General features: G+C 51.8%; 1 protein-coding gene across 12 annotated transcripts in view; it reads left to right on the forward strand.

Annotated features, from left to right (window-relative positions):
* Positions 1-16119, forward strand: part of Rab3il1 (RAB3A interacting protein like 1) — a 54218-nt gene that overhangs the window by 25136 nt on the left and 12963 nt on the right. Inside the window, exon 2 of one of the 12 annotated variants that reach the window (XM_076559418.1) lies at positions 4118-4240. The exons of 6 other annotated variants lie outside the window; for them this stretch is intronic. Coding sequence is in view for 5 of the 6 variants with exons in the window: in XM_076559399.1 (XP_076415514.1) it covers positions 7012-7163 (152 nt within the window). In the remaining variant the exon portion in view is untranslated. Of the gene's footprint in view, positions 1-4117; positions 4241-6930; positions 7164-10103; positions 10260-16119 lie in introns of those variants that run through there. 5 more of the 12 variants (XM_076559399.1, XM_076559394.1, XM_015987318.3 and 2 more) reach the window with 5 other exon arrangements.

Genomic DNA, 16119 nt, shown 5'->3' on the forward strand with positions numbered 1-16119 from the left:
GGGCTCTATGCTTAGGCCGTTACCGCGAATGCAGATGTCCCTGCTGCCGCCAAGCCCTGGCATTCTGTCTCCCAGCTCTGTCCATTAGTCTGCTGATACTCATCCCCTGATGGGAGATTTATCTAATCGCTCCTTGCAGCTCTTACAGTTTTTGCTTTAAATATTTTATTAGGTATCTATTAATTTAGAACTATATTATCTTTTGGATGAATTTAACTTCTATTTTTTTATTTTTTATTTGTTGACAGTTTCATACATGTATATAATGAATCTCAACCATTTCCACCTCATTCTCCTCTCTCACGCCCTTCCTTCTCCTTCCCAGAAGGTGTCCTGCAGTTTCTATGTCTTCTTTCTGTGTGTGACCCACAGTGTTTAGTTAAGGTTGCTTGCATGAGCACTGGTGGGAGATTATCCCCCCGGGGTATGGACAACTTGTCAGTGGTTGCACTACTGAAAAAAATTATTCCCTTCTCCCCCAGCAACCACCGGCTGCCGGCAGTCCATCAGGGGTGAGTGGGACATCATAAGTACTTCCGCCATCCAAGAAGAAATGTTGAAGGGCCCACTCTTTTTTGTTTGTTTGTTTTTGTTTTTGTTTTTCGAGACAGGGTTTCTCTGTGTAGCTTTGGAGCCTTTCTTGGAACTCACTTGGTAGCCCAGGCTGGCCTTGAACTCACAGAGATCCGCCTGGCTCTGCCTCCCAAGTGCTAGGATTAAAGGCGTGCGCCACCATCGCCCGGCAAAGGGCCCACTCTTGTGCAGGTACCTGTGAGTTCATGAGCGCAACAGCTGAGTCATGTCCAGGAGACAAAGGTTCTCAGCACTCCCCCCAGCTCTTACATTTGGATATAGCCTCCAGAGATTCAGTTCTCTCTCTTGCTTTGTCTAATTCATTATTTATTTTGAATACATAAATATTCATTTGGCCATTTAAATTCTTTTTCTGTTCTCCTTAATGATCTTTTTTTTTGGGGGGGGGGGGTTGAGACAGGGTTTCTCTATGTAGCTGCGCCTTTCCTGGAACTCACTTGGTAGCCCAGGCTGGCCTCTAATTCACAGAGATCCACCTGACTCTGCCTCCAGAGTGCTGGGATTAAAGGCATGCACCACCACCGCCCGGCCTTATATTGCTTATTAACCTTAAATTCATCTATAACCTTTCTGCTTTGCATAAAGAAGCCTAATACGTGGAGCCCTAAGGCACCCAAATCTGTTTGTGGGTTGTTTCTGCTGACCCTCAGTTATTGTGGCTAGCATCTTTATGTGCTGGTGATCTCTGACTGATAGCTCCCTGCTCATTGCTGACTAATGGGAATTCTGCACAAATTAATTCAGATACTCTCTTCCAAAGAGTCACATATAGTTCTATCAAAGGATGTCACCAACATGGAATACTGTGGCTCTCCTCAAGGACTCTGGGTGCACGTAGCTGCTCCACATCCAGCTCCCTCTCTCCCTGCTGGTCCTGCTCCCTGCTTCAGCTGCTTCATCCTTGGGAAGGAGATGATTTTTGGAGATCTTGGCAGACAAGGTCTCAGATAACCATGACGTCTCTCTAGGATTTATTTGTTTTTTCAAAGTAACATTACATTGCACAAGCTGGTCTTCAACTTTGGGCTTAAATCATCCTCCTGTCTCAAGTAGCTAGAATCACAGATGAGCCCTCCCATGCCTGGCTTAGGGTATTCATTTTCAGTAACAGAAGGGCTCCTCATTACTTCAAGTCAACACATCATGAGGAGTGGAAAGGTCCGGTGATTCTGCGTGCCTTCTAAGTGCCTTCTTGCTTTGAGACAGGGTTTCAGGAAGCCCAGGCTGACCTTAGATTTATGTAGCCAAAGCTGACCTTAAAGAACTATTCATCTTCCTGCCTGTACCTCCCAAGCACAGAAGTTACAGGCCTACATCATCGTGCTTGGCCCTTAGAGCCCCCCTTTGACAAGGAAATCCAGTCACATCACACATCTGCCTAAATGTCCCGATGATTTCCCTTTGTCCTTATATACAAAGTCTAAACTCAAGATATACCCTCACCACTCCCATGATCTGGTCCCTAATTCTCACATTAGCCCATATCTTCCAATAATTTCATCCCCTCTCCCTACCTCCTCTCTTCATTTTTTTCTGGACTCTAGGTCCAGGTTAGGAGTTGCTGGGAGATCCTCCAGAGTACCCCATACTTCCCTTATCTGGGTGTCTCCCACACGGTGCTCCAGTCAGCTGTCTGAATCTCATCCCCTACACACCACCACCTCCCAAGTTGTACCTCATGAGTGGAGAGATGCTCTAACATATCCTACTCCAGAATCAGGCCAATTTAAGTGACTGGCTGAGCATCTGCTGGGCTCCCAGTGTTTTTCTTAATGATTCTTGTGAATTCTTGATCTGTTAAAGATGTGGCCCCTTTGCACATTCCCAGATTATGCTGAGCATGTTCCCAGATTATTTGCCTTTTAGTGTTGGTTACTTTTGTCATGGGATAACAAAACTTGGAAAACTTTTCAGTGTTAATATGAACAGATCAATTGATTCTCTTCTGTCTCTATCCTGTCCAGTATGCCCAAGTTGACCAAGTCTCCCTCACTGGAGATTTGATGAGTAAATGGTCACTTTTATTTTCTGCTGCCAGCAGGGCCTAGATCATTGCACTCTCTTGCTAATAAAATGAATGAATGGCTAAAACAAAATGTAAACAGTGCTTTTAAGAGCATTTAGAACAAATTCCAGGAGGCTGAAGAGATGGCTCAGTGGTTAAGAACACTTGACTGCTCTTCCAGAGGTCCTGAGTTCAATTCCCAGCAACCACATGGTGGCTCACAACCATCTGTAAATGAGATCAGATTCCTTCTTCTGGTACATACATAAAAATACATGAATAAATCTAAAAAAAAAAAAAGAAAAGAAAAAATTCCAAATTCTTTAGTTTGGTCTCTGAGGCTGCAAGCCTGATTACTCTCTTCCCAGACTTTTCTGGATGCTCCCCGAAACCAACCCCCTCCCCACATTGAGCCTAAGCTTTCTCTCTCAAAAAGTTGCTTTTGCCACTCCCAAATTTGCTGGTCCCTAAGTACGAAATGCCCCATTTCTAAGTAGATCTTTAAATCTTACATATTCCTCAAGTTCTACTGTTTCTAAAAAAGTCTCACTTTCAGCCCTCAGGAGCTTGAGGCATGAGTGTTGCCATAAGCTCCAGGCCAGGCAGGTTTCACAGTGAGACCCTATTCCAGAAAAACAGGAAACTTGGGCTGATGAACTGGCTGAGTGGGTTAAGGGCACTTGCTGATAAGCCTGACAACCTGAGTTCGATTCCTGGGACCCACAGGTGGAAGGAGAGAACTGACTCTCTAAAGTAGTTCTCTGGCCACATGTGCTGTGGCATGTCCCCTCCAAACTAAGTAAATGTGAAAACAAAAACCGAGACAGGGATGGGGATGTAGCTCAGTCAGTAGAGGGCTTACCCAACGTACATGAAGCCCTAAATTAATGCTCAGCACACATAAACCGGGTTTGGTGTCACATGCTTGTGACTCCAGCACTATAGGAGTTCAAGATCATCCTCAGTTACCTAGCTAGTTGGAAGCTTGCCTGGGCTACATATAAGACCTTCCCTCTTTTTCTGGAAAGGTGGAGAGATGATGAAATGAGCTTTGAAGTCAGCCCCGAGTGTCTCCACTTGTTTGCTATTGGCCATACCCTTTGGCCTTCCCAGGGTCTTCATCCCAACCCCTTTCTGCTAAAAATGAAACCTGGGGTCTTATGCATGCTAGCCAAGTGCTGTACCATAGGGCTATGCGTCTAGACCCCAATTCCCACCTTTAAAATAAGAACCAAAAGCATAATGGATGGGCGTGCGTAAGATGCTATGTTGGCAGGTCAGTGCCGCTCCCCACATTCCTTTATCTGGAGTCTTCCACTCCAGTCATACCTTCTCATAGTTGTGTCTTTCCCTGAAGGTCTGAACAGCTCTCAAACTCCTCCATCAGGTGGACATCTTCCTTTGGACAGATTTCATCTCAGGGAACCAGCCCAGGCCTCAGGGGCACCTGGATGAGTTTCACACACCTATTTAGCCTAAAGTAATCCCTTCCTTCCTTTCCCTCTGTCTGAGCTCCAGGGGTTTTCTCAGTCTCCATATTGAGTCTCCAAAGAGGTCCACCAGCACCCAGTCAATACCCCCAGCCACGAGCAATCTCAACACAAAGGAATTAAATGAAAGATAACCCCACCCCATTTTAAGGTGGGTAAACTGAGTCTCAAACTAGCATTATTATAGTTGGATCTAGAGCTTGTGTTTTCAAAGCCAGAGAAAAGGATTTTCTCATGAGGTCCTGGGGGTGGAGAGTGCTAAGGAGGGGCAACAAAGCCTGGACCACAGAGCAAGAGATGGCAGGAGGTGTCCTGGCTCTCCGAGCCCCTCCCCGGTCCACAAAGCAGCTGATGGCACACTCTCAGAGGCCACCCTGGCCCTCAGTATCTATTGTTTGCTGAACATTGATTACCATGTACTAGAGACTGTCTCTCTTGTGTCTTTTGAGGAAGAGCAAAGATGATGTGTGTCTCTAGAGTTGAGGATGAGGACTCCCTGGACAGTGAGGAGTGCAAGTTTAGCATCAGGAGACCTGGTTCTATTTTAGGTCTAACTAAGCATGCTGTGTCCACTTAAGCAAACACACCTGTCCTGGGACCCCAGCTGTCCTAGCTATAAAACGGAGAGGCTGTGGGGTAGAAAGATCAGTGCTAGCATGATCTTCACATTCTTAGAATTCTCCAAGAGCTGTTCCTCACCCAGCCCAGGCTGTCCCCAGGGTCCGACTTCATCGTTGGCTTGACCAAGTCCTTGACAACATACAGCTGCCTCCACTGGCCATCCGACCTTTCCCGAGGATCCTGGCCAGGCTTCAGAGCCTCAGTGGAACAGGGGCGGCAGGCAGTCATCTCTGTCAGGCCTGAGGGCACAGGGACTGGGGTGTCCAGGCCTGTGTTTGAACTCCCCAGTCTCTTCCCTCTCCTTGGAGCCAGCATCCCTCCCTCCCTCCCTCCCTGGTGAAATCTGAGCTCAGGGATCCAGGGAGAATTCTGGCGGCAGAACATTCCATCCAGTTGTCCAAACACTGCACAGCTGGCGGAGGGAGGGGCAGCCAGAGGAGGCTTTAGGAGCCCAGAGGCTGTGCTGTTGTCATGGAATGAGGGAGACCTTGCTGGGGGAGTTGGGGGGCCGGGTGGGGTGTATGCTCAAATCCTTGCTGCCTGGAAAGTCTCACAGGACAAGGAGGACAAACAGAGCAGCCCCCTCTGCTCACAGCTTCCTCGGCCTGCTTGCCCAAGGTCACCCTGTGGCGCTCCTGCAGAAGTAGATCCATCTACCTCAGAGCCTGCCCGGCCAGGTCTGGGCAGCTACCTCTCGCCTTGGGAGTCTCCACCTCGTGACCAGACTCCAGGCTCAACCTCAAGCAATAGGGGGAGGGCAGGCAGGGATGAGTATGAAACCAGCCCCAGAGAGACTAGATGACAGCTCTGTTGCCAGCTGGCCGGTTCCCAACTGTCTCCCGGTGCCCACTCATCAGTGACCCTGGATGACTCTTCAAGCCTCAGTCTCCTGATTTGCAAGTGGAGAGGGTTAACCCCTTACTGGCTCTGGCCAAGGACTTCACGGACCCTCCCTTCTAAGCAAATGCCCAGAAAGTATCTTGTTTTTTTGTGAGGTCCCCAGCACCTCTGACTCAGTTTCCCCACGGAGGGTCCCTCCCTCCACCCCCACCAGTGCCTTTTGCTACCATCCAGGCCAGGGTGAGTCAGGGTGGTAAGAGATGCACCCCCTTTTCTGCACATCCTGTTTTCTGCTAATGGTTTCCAGGTGAGGCCTTGGTTGCCCTGCAGAGGAAGGTGGGGGCACTGGAGAATTTAGTAGGGGGATGAGCAAGAAGCAAAAACAGGAAGGGGGTGGGAGCAGGCCATGGAAAATTCACAGCCAGGAAACCCTCCGCCAGCATCTGGCTTACATTAGGCCAAGCAGGCTTCACAGCCCAAAGCTGAGCAGAGATACTGTTATCCGCTGGCCGGCTGGGCGGGGTGCGGCGCTGGTGAGGAGGGGCCCAGAAGGACCGAAAGGCTGACCAGAGACAACAGTGTAAGCAGAAGAGGAAGGAGTTAGGGGGTGCTCCTGTGACACGAGGGTAGACCCTCCGTGAAGGTTACTGTCTCTCCTAGGGAAGGATAGTTCCCATTTTATAGACGAGGGCCCGAGTCCCAGAGAGGCTAAATGACTCGTCCAAGGTCCCACCGCCAAGGAAGAAATCTTTTCCGTTTTGAAAGGGACAAAACGCAATGGAAGTTGTAGCTGTAAGGATCGGGTGTGTGGCTCAGTATTTGCATGTACAAGGCTCTGGCTTCAATGCCCAGCATTGCCATGACCACCCTGCGCAGAAGAAAGGGAGAGAGAGCGAGAGCATGAGAAACAGCTTTTGGAAGGAAAAGGCAATGACAGCTGGCTGGATATACCTTAGAGGCTGGCAGTGCATTTTACGGAAACTGAGGCACAAAGCAGCTGAAGCTACATTGAATTGCCCTTCGGTGATTCAATTGTCCCTTGAAGGGCTTAAGCGACTACGAATACCTGTCCAAAGGCAAACAGCAGCCGGTGCTAATGGAGCCAGGTTGGATGTTTCAGCCAGGGAGGGCAGAGCACAGGCGCTCTCTGAGAGATGTGAAGCCCTGGACATCAGCACGGGGCAGTAGCTTCCCTCCTGCTCCCAGGTAGATCTTGTCCAGCTCAGAGCCCATAACCCAGGAAAGAGGCCCATGTCTTCCGCTGCCCGCTGAGTCTCAGGAGTTAATAATTAAGGGTTTAAGAAGATAGAAGCCTGTCTGGGAGGCCCCGCCCGGCCACTGGGCTGCTGCTCCTGAGAGATAGCAAAGGTTAGTTAGTGTGAGGCTCTGCCTGGCGTGGAGGCAGGCTCGCCGCCTGCCCTCCTGGTGGTGCCCAAAGGGGCCTCAGCCTGGCCCCTAGACATGGAAGCCTCTGAGGAGCCCAAGCAGTGCCCTGCCCGAGGATCATGCCCAGTGTTCTTGGCCATGAGCTCAGGCGTTGTCCGCTATGCCCCATCAGGCTTGAGTCCTGTACCTGAGAGGAACTTTAGAGAGGAGCCCTGGGATGCAAACAGGTGAGCTCTGGTCTTGGGACACTGAGGGGAGGTGGGGGGATGGGTCTTGACACTCTGCAGGGACGTGGGGATCAGAAGTGGCTTTTGAACAATGGGCTGTTTTGAACCAGAAAGAATTTCAGGAGCTTCCTATAGGACGGACACTCAGAGAGGAGCCCTGATTGTCTGATCCAGCTTGAGGGTTAGACTAAGGTAGAAACTGAAGCTCAGGAGGGTGAGATACTCATCGTAGGTCATAGCTAGAAACAGAACTGCAGAATCTGGGACTGATTCGTCCAGGCTGTCTCCTGAGTCTCCTGTGCCTTCAGCCTCAGCCTAGGGTCTGTGACTAAGGGTAACGAGCTAGGGAGGAGAGAGTGGACAGGAGGCGGTGTGGAAGGAGGGAAGATGAGGCTTTCTGTGGTTAGTGATTACCGACACGTCCTTAATTTTTCCCTCCCCACTGGCTGGGCCAGGTATCTAGTAGGTGTTCAGTAACCCTCCGAGGGCTGGCTGTACCCAGCTGCAGCTCCCAGCAAGACCAGAGGCTCTGGGTTGTCTCTTGGAAAAACTGCCATAGACAGATTCCCTCCCCACCCCTGGCGGGGAGACACCAGTTCCTTAACTTCTCTGAGTCCATCCCTTTCCCTGGGATGGGTTTCCACAGGAGGGTTCCCTGTGCTACCCAGAGGAAACTGTATGGCTTAGAGTTCACAGAGTCTAGATGTACAGATGACAAGATATTTTTGGTTAGTAATTGCATGTCAATGCCCTTGGGTGGTGACCACACATTTGTCCTTTGAGGCCTTCCTCAAGGGCTCCCAGGATGAGGCCTCTCCCTCGGCAAGCACCGTAGACCTTTGCTGACACCTCCTCCCCTTTATCTCCCACTAATCCCACTGCCATAATTTATGTTTGCCCTGACTTTTAAAGACTTGGAAGGCAGGGACCCTGTCCCGGACTCTTTTGTGTCATCTTTTCCTCCTTCCCCTGGATAATGACCAGAACAAGGAGCAGGAAAACAGCATTTACTCAAGGCTTAGCTGGTGAAGGGTTCAAGTCAACAAAAATATGTTGACATCTGCTTTGGGCCAGCCCTAAACTGGGCTGGGCTGGGTGGAGGAACATAGTCCCAAGAAGGGGTTGGTCCTTACCCAGGAGAAGTCATAGCCTGATAGACACTCTGTAGAGAGTGAAGGAAGGACACAAGAGACCGGGGCTGAGAGAGTCTGTCAGGGTAAAAAGGATGCTTTGGAGGGCGGTCCAGATTTTTCATGCTCTAAGATGCCAGCCACGGGAAAAGACATGGATCCCAGCCTGGTTAAGTCCTTGTTCTTTTTTGTTGTTGTTGTTTTGTTTTGTTTTGTTTTTGTTTTTGTTTTTCGAGACAGGGTTTCTCTGTGTAGCTTTGCTCCTTTCCTGGAACTCACTCTGTAGCCCAGGCTGGCCTCGAACTCACAGAGATCTGCCTGGCTCTGCCTCCCGAGTGCTGGGATTAAAGGCATTCGCCACCACCGCCCAGCTAGTCCTTGTTCTTATAAGCTGGGAAAGGAACACTCTTTTCTATTTTTAAAAAATATTTATGTTTGTATATGTCCATGTGTGGGTTTGTGCTCATTCATGCAGGTGCCCTCAGAGGCCAGAAGAGGGCTTAGGATCCCCGAGAGCTGGAGTCAGAGGAGGTTGTCAACTTCCTGATGTGGGTGCTGGGAACCAAACTTGGGTCCTCTGCAAGAAAAATGCACGCCTTACTGGCTGAGCCATCTCTCCAGCCTAACTCATTTTTGTTTTGAAAGGAGACACTATTAGTTGGTGAATGGGTCCTAGGCAAGCTGAGGCCCTGGCAGAGGCCCTTTGAAAGCAGGTCTCCCACCTATTGTCCACCATACTGGATCCCGTAAGTCAAGCATGGTGGTACGAACCTGTGGTCACAGCCACTGAGAAAGTTGAGGGAGGATCATTTCAGCCCAGAAGCTGGAAATCAGCCTAGGCAATATATGACTCACACCCACCGAGAAGAGGGGATTAAGGGAGAGGGAGGGAGGGGTTCCAGCCTGGAGGGTTTCTTGCTTTTGCAAGGGTCCTCAGACAGCTCAGAAGGGGCAGCAGACTGCCTCTTTGTGTGGATGGATGAGTGAGATGTGTTCTCCAAAGCCCAGAGGGGCTCTGCAGACCCTGCCTGTGGGAGCTCCACAGACGCACTCCAGGAGGGTTTGGCTATGGACTCTACTCACTGGATGCTAATCTGAGGCTGAACTTCATTCAGGTCAGTGGTCAGGGCCAGGATGAAAGCAGGGCAGAGGAACTGAGGAACAGGTGACCAGGGATTCAAGCTTTATAGAGACTTTTAAATTTTTTATTTTTTTTAAATACCTGGGACTGACAGGTGCTTGTGAGGTTGGTGGAGTAGCCTCCAGAGCTTAAGATGGCTAGAAAGGCTGGGATGAGCAGAGTTCAGAGATACGTGGGGAGGGCTCAGGAAAGCAGAATTGGTAAATTGGGCCCAAGTAGTGCCTTCTGGGGTTAACTGCTCAACGAATGTGACCAGTTGGGGTCTACCCCACCCCCTTCCCAGAAGTCCAGTGTCACACAGGGACTGATGAAGAGCTCCGCGCTCCAGAGACGGGTAACAGGGCTAGAAGTCTGAGTGAGTGTGTAGGAGGTGTCTGGCCGCTTTGAGTGACAATCTGCGCGAGAATCAGAGCTGAGACCCCCGGGAGCCATTGTAGGACCACCTCAAGCAAGGGTGGTCCAAAAGTGCGAGGCAGAGAGTGCTGGGAAAGGCCGAGGCCAGCTCTGGCTGCGAGATGACCGGACCAGTCCTGCCCTCGCTCCGCGGGATCACGGTACCCACACAGCTAGAGGGACCGGGATGGGCCGGCAGAGGGGCGGGGCCGGGCACGTGGCCTGGGGCCGCCTCTCGAGCACGTGACCCGCCCAGGGCAGAGGAAGGGCCAGGGTGGGGCGGAGCCGCGAACCTTGGCGGCCAGCGGGACAGACCGGCGGTGGAGCGATTGACAGACTGCAGGGCAGCTCTGGGGCCCGGGCAGAGTTGGCTGTGCGCGTGGACGCGGCTGCGGCAACGCGGAGAGCAAGGGGCGCCGGGATGTGGAGCGGGTAGGTCCCCGCACGCCGGTGGCTCTGCGCTTGATCTGGGCCGCGCTGGCCTCCTGGGTGGGAGAACAGGGGGTCCTCGCTGTTGTTTGCACCCCACTTGGGAGATGATCTGTACTCCCAGTCCTGCCTGCAGCGGAAGGTGGCATTGTACCGTGAGGACACTCTGCTGCCTAAGAGCTGAAAGGACCTTGGCGGGACCGATCTGAGTTGCCCCAGAGAGGGAAGGTGACAGCGCCAACTCCTCCTAGCTCCAGTGGAGCTCATGAGAGAAGGGCGCGGGGGGGGGGGGGGGGGGCAGGGGACGGAGGATGAGTGGTAGTATGTATACTCCAAAGTAAATCTGGGGCACGCATTTAAAGGAGGGAACACCCACGAACTCTGGGGAAGCAGTGCAATTGAGAAAGCTAGCAGTGTCTCTCCAAGGTCCCTGGCCAGTTGATTGGAACCTTGTGATTCAAGATGTGGGATGAGTCTGTGCTGACTCGCAGTCTGGAGGAGCTGAACAGCACAGACCCTGAGACTTGGGTGAGCCCTTTCTACATCCCTGATCCCCACTCACGTCTGTTAGGACCATTGGTTCTTAAGGCTGATTCCTGTTCTTGGTCAATCTAATAGGAGATCCTGCCCTGTGTTCATAAAGGTTGATGTCCTTTCTTGAATTTAGGCAAATACCTTCTCCCTGGGTTGGAAAGACTAGGTCCTGGAGGGTGTTCCTACTAAGGATTGTCCCAGGATAGAAAGAAGGAAGGAGAAAAGCCCCTGGGGGAGGGGAACAGGTGAGATCTATTTACGTTCATAGACCCCAGCTGAGCTTGACCTGAGGTGCTAGAGGCGAAATGGGGCTTCCACTCCAGCCAGGGCACCAAACCTGAGCTCCCGTGCGGTGTGGACAGGCTTAGATCTTTTAGAGGGAGCAGAAGCCAGCCAGAATTTCACTCCAGGGAAAGAGGCTTGGAAAGTGTGTGGGGTGGGTTCCTGGTGCCTGCAGAGTTGATGCAATCCTGCTTGGGGATGCATGTGTTTGAGAAGCAGCCTGGTCTGAAGGAAGTTGTGAGCCTTTACGCTGGGTGGACTGAGGCAATGGCTGTATGACCCTAAGGGTGCAGGTGCCTTCTCTGGACTGGGGCCAGATTGTGTGTGTGTGTGTGTGTGTGTGTGTGTGTGTGTGTGTGTGTGTGTGTGTACATGGGGGTCAGAGGAGATGCCAGGTGTCCTGTCTCTCTCCACTGTATATCCCGTGAGACAGGGTCTCTCACTGAACCTGCAACTTGTTTTTCTGCTAAGCTGGTGGCTGGTATACCCTAGTGGTTCTCACAGTGCCGTGTGCCCTCACAGTGCTCAGCTGGCAGGTACATATGGCCAACTGGGATCTGAACCCAGGTCCTCATGCTTAAGCACCAAGCACTCTTACCCACTGAGCCATCTCCCCAGCCCTTAGACATAGGGACCAGTGTCTGACCTTCTTAGTCTGCCCTACGGTCTTGGGAGCCTTGGAGCAGTCCACTCCCTGAAGCAGTTAAGAGGAACCATGCTCAGGCTCATACATTGCTAGATCATGCTATGTGACCCCCTAGAAGCTCATGTCAGCTCCAAGAGGCATATCCTCGGAGCTGTGGATCCTAGTCCAGAAAGATTTGGGGACTGCCAAATCCAGGCTTTCTGGGGCTTAGCTTCCTGCTGTAAGATGAACTGAGCATCACTCTTGGGTGTATGTTAATGGCAGGGTCCTAATGGGGCGGAACACACGTGACTGGACCCTGTTAGGAGCCAGGAGTAGAGATCCTTCTTAGGATTCTAGAGCATAAGCCTTGAAGTAAATGGCAGCTCCAGTCTGATTTTTGGAGTGGGGGAAATGGGTACAGGGTCTTATGTAGCATAGATTGGCCTCAAACTCCCTGTATAGTCAAGGATGACCACTTCTCTCCATTTCCCAAGTACTAGGACTCAGGCATGAGCCACAGTGGCTGGTTTAGGTGGTGCCGGGGTGGGAATCTAGAGCTCTGCATGTGCTGGGCAAGTACTCTCCCAACCGAGCTGCAGCCCCAGCCACAGTCTCCTTTGGTTTTGCTTTGTATGTGGACGCAGGTTCTTGCCACATAGACGAAGCTGACCCAGAACTCTTTTCAAATAATTTATTAGTGTGCGGGGGGGGGGGGGTGTAAAATAGGGGAGGGGGCACATGGGTCCCCAAGCTTACACAGCAAGCACCCTTCCTCACTTAGCCATCTCACTGGCCCTGGCCTAGAACTCTTGATCCTCTTGCCTTAGCCTTCTTGGTGCTGCATTGCTATGCCTAGCTGTCTAACCTCACTTTAAGGGGCTGATCTTCCACCACACACACACCCACTCCACACTGGGCTTCTCCTCCATTTCCTGTAGTTACATAGGTATATGGTCTTGGCGGGCCACGCCCACTCTAGATAATAGAGTGAGGATGATACTTTGAGATTTCTGTACCCAACACAGTCCGGGACACTTTACATTTGGTCATCAGAGTCCAGAGTCTGGGTTCTGGACTGGTTCTGTGGCACTGAGCAGCTATATAACATTGGTGTGACCCTCGGGTCTCAGATTCCCCACTCGCTGGGTGGGACTAATTATAACTATCTCTAGGGAGGCCCAAACTCCAATGGACTGCTGAGAAAAAAGGTTGAGCTCACCCAGCCTCCCAGGTGATGAGGGCCGTGCCTTTGCCCCAGGCCAGTGACTAGGGAGTTCCACGGTTGTAGGTATCTAGGTTCTGGAATCTTGAGCAAGTCACTTAACTGTTCTGGGCCTTCCCTGCTCTAAGGACTCCTGCCCTGAGACCTAAGTCACAGGGGACTGAGGGCCCCAGGATCAGGCAGATAGGCCTTCCCTTTGGGAAGGACTTGTGCAGCCTCCATGAACCCTCCCCCCACCCTGGCCTTTCAACAGATGGAAGTATCTTGCCTGCCATTCCTTGCCCAGCACATTTGTGTCCAGGATCAGAGCAGACTCTCAGTAGAGCCCTGCCATCCTCAGCACTGGATGTATGCTTAGTAAACCTTGGAGAATGAGGAGGGGAAGGTACATCGTGAAAAGGGGAGGGAGAAGGGGATGCCATGGTAGCCCCTGGAAGCTTCCTGGCAGCTATGGAAGGATCAGGATGTGGAAGCTGGCAGGGTAGGCACTTACTAGGCACATGCTATATGTCAGAGATCTTAGGGGGGTGTGTGTGTGTGTGTGTGTGTGTGTGTGTGTGTGTGTGTGTGTGTGTGTGAAATCTTGGACTAAATGTACAGGAAGTCCTCCAGAAGCCTATATAAGCAGAACATGTGACCCTCACTTATCCAGGCCTGGCCTGGCTCTTGGTGGAGAGACAAAGGGTTGAGCCCCCCCCCCCCCCCTTGGGCTGGCCTAGCTTGGCCTGGGGGCAGTAGCAGGAAGAATCTGGCCTGACCACCTACTTAGTCTCTTCATCTCTTCTTCCCACTAGGGCCTGCTGCTGCGCTTGAAGCCCTTTCCCATCTGCGGCCTCCCCCATCAGTGGCTAACATCCCTCCCGCCCCTTGCCCTAATCCCCTCCAGCAGTGGCTAAGGCCCACCCTGTCTCTTGCCTGTCCCTTGTGGCTGCTTGCCTGGGCTCACTGGATTCTGACCTAACTCCAGATCCCTACCATCAGAGAGACAAGATGTGTCTCTGATTCACAGGGTTCGCCCTCTGCTACCCCTCACTCAGCCCAGGCTCAGATGCTGGCTGTTCCTGCTGGCACCTCCCAGCAGCTGCCACTGTCCTGCCTTTTCCCTCTAGCCACCCACAGCACCCTGTAGTTCCCAAAAGCCTGGGCCACCCCTTTTCGCTTCCCTGAAGACCCCCCCTCCCACTTCCTCATTCCCATCCCACTATTCTCACTGCGCTTTCCCTTGGTTTTCAATGAGCGGAGTTAATCAGTGACCGCGCTGCATATTTTACCTGCCCTCCTACCCAGGTCCTGCACCACCCCTGCCCGTGCCCACGGCCCCCTACAATGCTTTGTCTGTATGTCCCCTCCCAGCTCATTCCTGCCTGGCAGGCAAGGCAGTGGCCGGCCGGCCCTGGGCATCACACTTCACCACTCCGCCCTTGCTTGGGCACCAATCTCTAACTTCCTCAAAGCCCATCTGCATCCTGCCTCACTTCTCCGAAACCTCCATTCATTCCCTCTTGTGAGGGGCAAGTCACATGCTGTTTGTGCTGTGCCTGCAGTCTGGGGTCAGTTCCCATCCTACCAACTCCTTGCTATGTATTCCAAGCCAGGTCATTAACCTCGGCTCAATGCTTGGTTACCTTGTCATTAAGATTAGACTGTGGAGTCTCTCTCACTACAATACTGTCACGACAGTGGTGGGCTGACCTGAACCTGAACCAGGAACCTGGAAACCCTGTGAACTTGTTGGTTTGGGCCTGAAGACTTAGGCTGTGTGCTGGACTTGTCAGCTGCTTATAGAGAGCCGCAAGCCCTTTCCTGGCACCTGGTTGCTACGTGAATGTGAATGTCATATGTCTGTCATTCTTAGTCTCCTGCAGGAGTCTGAATCCCGCCACAGTACCATGGCACTGCCCCACTGAGAGTCAGTTCTAGGCAAGATTTCTGTAGCGTAGGATGTGTGCTCCCAGTCTCCTCCTTCTCTGGTTCCAGAGCTGCGCTCAGGGCCCCCTCTGCTGTTTATTTAGTGAACCATTGTGGCCTGGAAGAGAGAAGGGATTCTTTTTTTTCTTTTTTCTTCTCTCTCTCTCTCTCTCTCTCTCTCTCTCTCTCTCTCTCTCTCTCTCTCTTGTTTGTTTGTTTTGAGACAGGGCTTCTCTGTGTAGCCTGTCCTGGAACTCACTCTGTAGACCAGGTTGGCCTCAAACTCACAGAGATCTGCCTGACTCCGTCTCCCGAGTGCTGGGATTAAAGGTGTGTGCCACTGCCGCCCGGCTGAGAAAGGATTCTTAATCGTAGAAAGAGCTGAAGAGGGCCATGCCCACTTGCTGAAGAGCCCGGAATAGGCTAGTTTGTTCAGGCTAGAAGGGTTAGAAGCTCAAAAGGGTCCAAGGAATCCTATTTAGCTCTGGCCAGGAGCTCCTGACCCAAGAAGGGTTTTGAGTGTCGGAGTGACTAACAGGCTGGAGAGTTGAGTTCTCCTTCAGTTATGCTTTGAGGAGAGGGACAAAAAAACCCTGGTGCCTGCATAGGACAGGCCTGGTGGACTGAGGGTTGTCGCCACTGCATTCTGTTTCCTGGGGAAGTGACCTAGGAGAGCACTTCCTGTATGTGGGGGCCCTAGGCTCCTAAGCCAGATTCAGGATGGGGGATGCTGGCCACCCTATCTGCCTCTGACCTTGACTCTTTTTGTTTGTTTGTTTGTTTTTTGAGGGATGGTTTCTCTGTGTAACAGCCCTAGCTGTCCTGGAACTCACTTTGTAGATCAGGCTGGCCTCAAACTCACAGAGATCTGCCTGCCTCTGGCTCCCTAGTATGTGCCATCACACCTGACTCTGACCTTGACTCTTAGTATCTGTCATCCCTAGAAGATTCATTCCCATCCCATAGTACGCCTCACAGAAGACTGTCTTCCCACAGAGCCTGGACTGAGGAGGTACAGGGATGTGGATCCCTGACGCACGGGAGACCTGAGGGGTTGACATGCAGATTGAAGTGTGTGGGCAGACAGCCTTGCTCAGTGGGGCCTGTGGAACCCTTCCTTTCTTCCTCTGAACTTTATGGATCACCAGAACTGGCCTTGAAGCTGGGAAGTGAAAAAGAGGCGGGTCTGCAGGCTGGAGTGTCCACCACACACACACACACACACACACACACACACACACACACACACATACACACACACACACAGCATCCTTCCCCTCCTGCTGTTC

This window comes from Peromyscus maniculatus, chromosome 1 (assembly GCF_049852395.1).
Source record: "Peromyscus maniculatus bairdii isolate BWxNUB_F1_BW_parent chromosome 1, HU_Pman_BW_mat_3.1, whole genome shotgun sequence".
Classification (NCBI taxonomy): domain Eukaryota; kingdom Metazoa; phylum Chordata; class Mammalia; order Rodentia; family Cricetidae; genus Peromyscus; species Peromyscus maniculatus.